This window comes from Mycetomoellerius zeteki, unplaced genomic scaffold (genome assembly GCF_001594055.1).
Source record: "Mycetomoellerius zeteki isolate Tzet28-1 unplaced genomic scaffold, Tzet1.0 C4497605, whole genome shotgun sequence".
Classification (NCBI taxonomy): Eukaryota; Metazoa; Arthropoda; class Insecta; order Hymenoptera; family Formicidae; genus Mycetomoellerius; species Mycetomoellerius zeteki.
The window spans coordinates 1-4,860 of NW_017255901.1; the positions used below are offsets into that span (position 1 = coordinate 1).

Genomic DNA, 4,860 nt, shown 5'->3' on the forward strand with positions numbered 1-4,860 from the left:
CCCGGTCGGTATGTTTACCGGCCAGTACATCCTCCCCCCTTGTTTGGAATCCCCTCTTTTAAAGAAGGATGCTTCATTACAAAATACTTAACACCAGATTACCTCGAATCATTCGACAAAATAAACTGTTAACCTTATACATAGGATTATATCGAACTTTGAATACACACACCTTAACATTAAAAGTTTTGTACGCATCTAAATACCTAAACGGTCGGGTCTCTTACTAACGCGACCACTTCTGGTGACAGTGGCCTCTGACTCGCGGGCTTTCTGCTTACGAAGAGGAGGAACAATATTACTCTTTGAATTGCATTTCCTCGCCTTTTCCTCTAAGTCTTTCGCGAAATCTGCCTCCTCTTGGGAAATTTCTAACGGATAAATCCTCTGTATGGGTCTTTTCAGAACACCCTTTTTGGTTTTCAAGACAATAACTCTTCCTTGACCATCTCGCCCTGTAATTATATCTACGACTCGTGCAAGAGGCCAATCCATCCGTTTACGCGTATTATCGCCAATCAGAACGACGTCGCCGACTCTCAGTATACGGGATTCTTTCTTTCCGCTCTTTAACAGCAGTTGCCCTAGATACTCGATACGAAATCTTTTGCGAAGATCTTCGAAAATCTTCTGCCTGTATTTGAACCTTTTGCTCAGTTTTGTTCGATAAAGCATGTCACAGTCTGGAACTCCATACTCGCGAATTTCTTGTAAAAACATCGATGGTGATAAAGGCTTGAGATCATCGGGATCTGCTGATATATAGGTAAGAGGGCGACTGTTGATGATTGCTTCCGCATCGCATAAGATGGTGTACAGACCTTCGTAGGAAAAACACGCTTTACCTAAGATTTTCTTCAGTAATGTCTTTAAAATCCCTATTAACCTCTCCCACCAACCACCCCACCACGGTGCTGCTGGGGGGTTGAAATACCATTCAATCTGTACAGCTGAAGTGTGTTTACTAATTTTAGCCCAATCTAACTTATTTAAAGCATTAGCGGCGCCCGTAAAATTAGTCCCGTTATCGCTATATATGGTGCGTGGCCGACCGCGTCTTGCTATAAACCTGCGTAAACATTCCAAAAAACCTAGGGTGGATAGCGTTGATACTAGCTCAAAGTGGACTGCTCTGTACACGGCACAAGTAAAAATACAAATCCATCCCTTCCCTCCCCCCCGCACAAGTAGTGGTCCAGCGAAATCTACACCCACAATTTCGAAAACTAAAGCGTCGCGGATGCGATTGACAGGCAAGGGGGGGGCTTCGCTTTCCATACGTTTCACTCTTTGTTTCTTGCAAATTATACAGCTTGCTATGACTGATCTTATTGCTTTCCGGAGAGAAATTATCCAAAATCTTTCACGCAAATTAGCCATAACTATTTGTGCTCCCGCATGGCCCATGGTTTCATGATATTCTCGAACTAGCATGTAAATAATATCATGGTCATTTTGTAAAAGGATGGGACACAGAAAATTATGGTCATCTGTTCGATTGAAAATTTTAGTTTTCAGAACATACAGATCGTCTTCGTTTTTCATTGTTTTGAAAGACGACAACTTATTTTTAGATATGGTCCCGAAATTACTGTCTTGTAAGTATTTGAATAGTCTGATTTCCGATGCTCTTATTTCCGCAAAAGTTAAACGTAGTCTTCTCCGTTCTGTTCCCGTTGAATGAGCCGTTTTACGCGTTTCACGGTTGTCACCTTTTAGACCTTTTCTGTTACCACCTTCTCTTTTACAGTTTGTAAAAAATCTATGCATCCACGCGAGAAATCGGATGAGCTTAGTATATGATGAAAAATAATTGCGAGCCTTAAAATCGGAGTTTTCCGCGTCGACCAGATGTACCAAAACCGATTTTCTAGTTTCTTTTCTTATCTCCTCTTCATCGCAACACTGATTTACCACGGGCCAGTCGGGTTCCGCTTCGTAGAGCCACTTCGGACCCAACCACCATTCGGATTGCACTAGCTGCGAAGGCCTGCACCCACGCGACGGAAGATCCGCGGGGTTTAACTCTCCGGGTACGTATCGCCAATCGTCTTGTTCGCTGAGCGAACGAATCTCTCGCACCCGGTTCCAAACAAACGTACCCCATTGACTATCACACTCGATCCACGCTAAAACGGTGGTTGAGTCTGACCAGAACGTTCTTTTCTCGACTTTACGTGTCAAAGACTTGGTTACCGAATCCGCGAGTCTGACTGAAATAGTAGCCGCCATTAACTCGAGACGTGGGATCGTGGCCTTTTGAGGTGCGATGCGCGACCTAGCACTTAAAAGCCCAACTCTTATCGTGTCTCCGTACTCTATTCTTGCAAAAACGGCCGCGGCGTACGCCAACCCACTCGCGTCACAAAACGTATGTAATGTCAACTTTCCTTCCCCAAGCTTTCGGGGGATAGCGATCCGATTTAGCATAGGTAAATCGTTCAACCAACCTCTAAATTTATCGGCTCGACTATCTTCGATTTTCTCGTCCCAGTCTATTTTCTCTTTCCAGAGTTCCCTGAGCAGTGACTTTGGTAGCAAAGACGCAGGGCACGTAAACCCAATAGGATCGAAAACTTTGTGCGTCGCCGAGAGGATCGTTCTTTTGGACACGATATCGGGCCCCTTTAACTTCAACATGTCCGGATTGATCGATATAGTGTCTCTTCCTTTATCCCACCGAATGCCTAACACGAGACTCGACTCATTTTTTGTTGAATCAACAGAACTTTCCCAACCGCGCAACTCAAAACCGTCAGTCGCCATGATCGACGTAGCTGCTTGAACAAATTCTTTCAATTCGTCTTCCGAATTTACGCTGGTAACACAATTGTCGACGTAAAATGAGCCTTTTAATTTTTCTATCGTATTTCTCATTCCCTTTTCCTTATCTGCGTATGTCGATAAATGTAGCTCGATAATAGCCGCTAATAGGAAGGGACTACATGCCAAACCGAAAACTACTCGACAATGACGGAAAACTACAACCTCATCGTCTACGATCCAAAAGAAACGTAAATAATCGCGATCATTTTTGTCTATCACTATTTGCAAAAATGCCTTTTTAATATCCGATACAACTCCAATCTTTCCCTCTCGAAATCTATTTAAAGACGACGGCACTATCTCGATCAAATTGGGTCCCGTTTCGAGGCACTGATTCAATGACGGATAACCCTTTTTACATGCCGAAGCGTCGAATACCGGTCTTAACTTTGTCGTGCCATGCGCCTTTACCACCGGGCGATGTGGCAAATAATGACTCGACTTGTTACTTTCTTCATCGAGGACTCTCTCGATGATCCCGTCCGCTAACCATTCCCTAAAAACACTGTCGTATTTCTCGAAAAGATCTTTTGTCTTAAGCCTCTCAACGCATTTCTTGAACCTATTGCTCGCGATATCATAATTGTCGGAGATCGGCGCGTGATCTTCTACCCATGGCAATTTAACCTCGTACCGACCATCCCGGTTCAACCTGGCTGTTTCTTTCAAGAGCTCTCGTGTTCGTTCATTTCTTGTCAATTCGTCGGTTTTCTCGATCGGATCGGCGATACCGAGAACATCTAGACGCCACAATTTTGATGGATCGGCCTCCTGCACAAACAGCGTCGTAATCATTGCCGTAACGTCAGATCCATGGGTCGTTTTTGGCAATTTTCCCATTACAGTCCAACCTAAAAGAGTTTCAAAGGCAGTCAATTCGTTCTTCAACGTATATTTTTGACCGGTCATCAATTTTCCGGCTACATCCGCACCGATAAGGATATCTATGGGGCTACACTTATCTCCTACATCGGACAAATTAATATTATTAGCACGTAATTCCTCAATCCAAGTATCGTTTTTTACGCTTGGAATGGTACCGCAGATTGTGTCTTGACTCATCGCCGAGAAAGAGCAAGTATACTAACTATTAAGATTCTTTAAACGTATCCGGAACATATCATGCTTCTCGCTCTTGGATTTGACTCCACCGAATAAAGAGTGCGTCACTTCGAGTTCCCCTTGAGAAACATAACCTACTTCTCTAGCAACATCGGTGCGGATGTAAGAGTGTTGCGACGCTGTATCAATGACCGCTCGTACAATTCTCTCGCGCGACCCTGAGACTAATTTTACACGGAGCGTTTGTAAGTAAATATCATGCGTTTCGCAAAACGTGGTTAAATTGTGGTCATCTACTGCTTTTTCGTTAACGTCCGGTTTGTTCGTGGAAACTTTATCTTTACGTAATATGTCCGGGCACATCAATAAAACGTGGCGTCTCGTACACCAGCTGCACTTGACTTTGCTTCTACACCTTTGTGCTACATGGCCGCGTATCAAACAATTAAAACAGCAATTTTCCTTTTCGACCATATCTTTCCGTTCCTCTAAGGTTAACTTACGTGCGCTTTCGCAAACCTGACTTTCGTGACTCGCTTTACAAAAAACGCAGACTGACTTCCTCTGTTCCTTCGCAACGAGAAGAACACTAGCGCTGGCCTCATCCTTTGACGATTCCGCTTTGCCCTTTGCTTTCTTTGTCTTCTCTGCCTCCGTCGATAAGCCAAAACCAGACAACGCCATGTCGATGCGCTCCTCGTTCTCAACTTCCAGTTGCAGAAATTTGAGCAGTTTTGCTAGCCGGTCCGTTGTTTCTCGCTGTCCATTGGCTTCCGTCGTATCTCGCTGTCCGTTGCGTTGCCACGCCCGCAGGACCTCTTCCGGAAGGGACGACTCGACCAATGGATACAACATGGCCGCGCACCTGTCCGTCGTTATGCCGAGTGTCTCCAGCGCCCGTATATAGCACTCGATCTTGTCATATATGTTCTGCAGCGTCGGCTTCTTACCTCCTTTTACTGCGTTTTGCAG

The 4,860-nt window shown here is 44.6% G+C and overlaps 1 protein-coding gene across 1 annotated transcript; it reads right to left on the minus strand.

Annotated features, from left to right (window-relative positions):
• Nucleotides 1-3,909: 3,909 nt before the first annotated feature.
• Nucleotides 3,910-4,743, minus strand: LOC108720166 (uncharacterized). The gene has a single exon (XM_018460876.1). It carries the CDS (start codon nucleotides 4,741-4,743, stop codon nucleotides 3,910-3,912), a length of 834 nt encoding a protein of 277 aa, XP_018316378.1.
• Nucleotides 4,744-4,860: the final 117 nt, after the last annotated feature.

Excerpts from the sequence above, each read along its gene's own strand:
- LOC108720166 (XM_018460876.1), bottom strand. The coding sequence starts at position 4,743 with ATGTTGTATCCATTGGTCGAGTCGTCCCTTCCGGAAGAGGTCCTGCGG.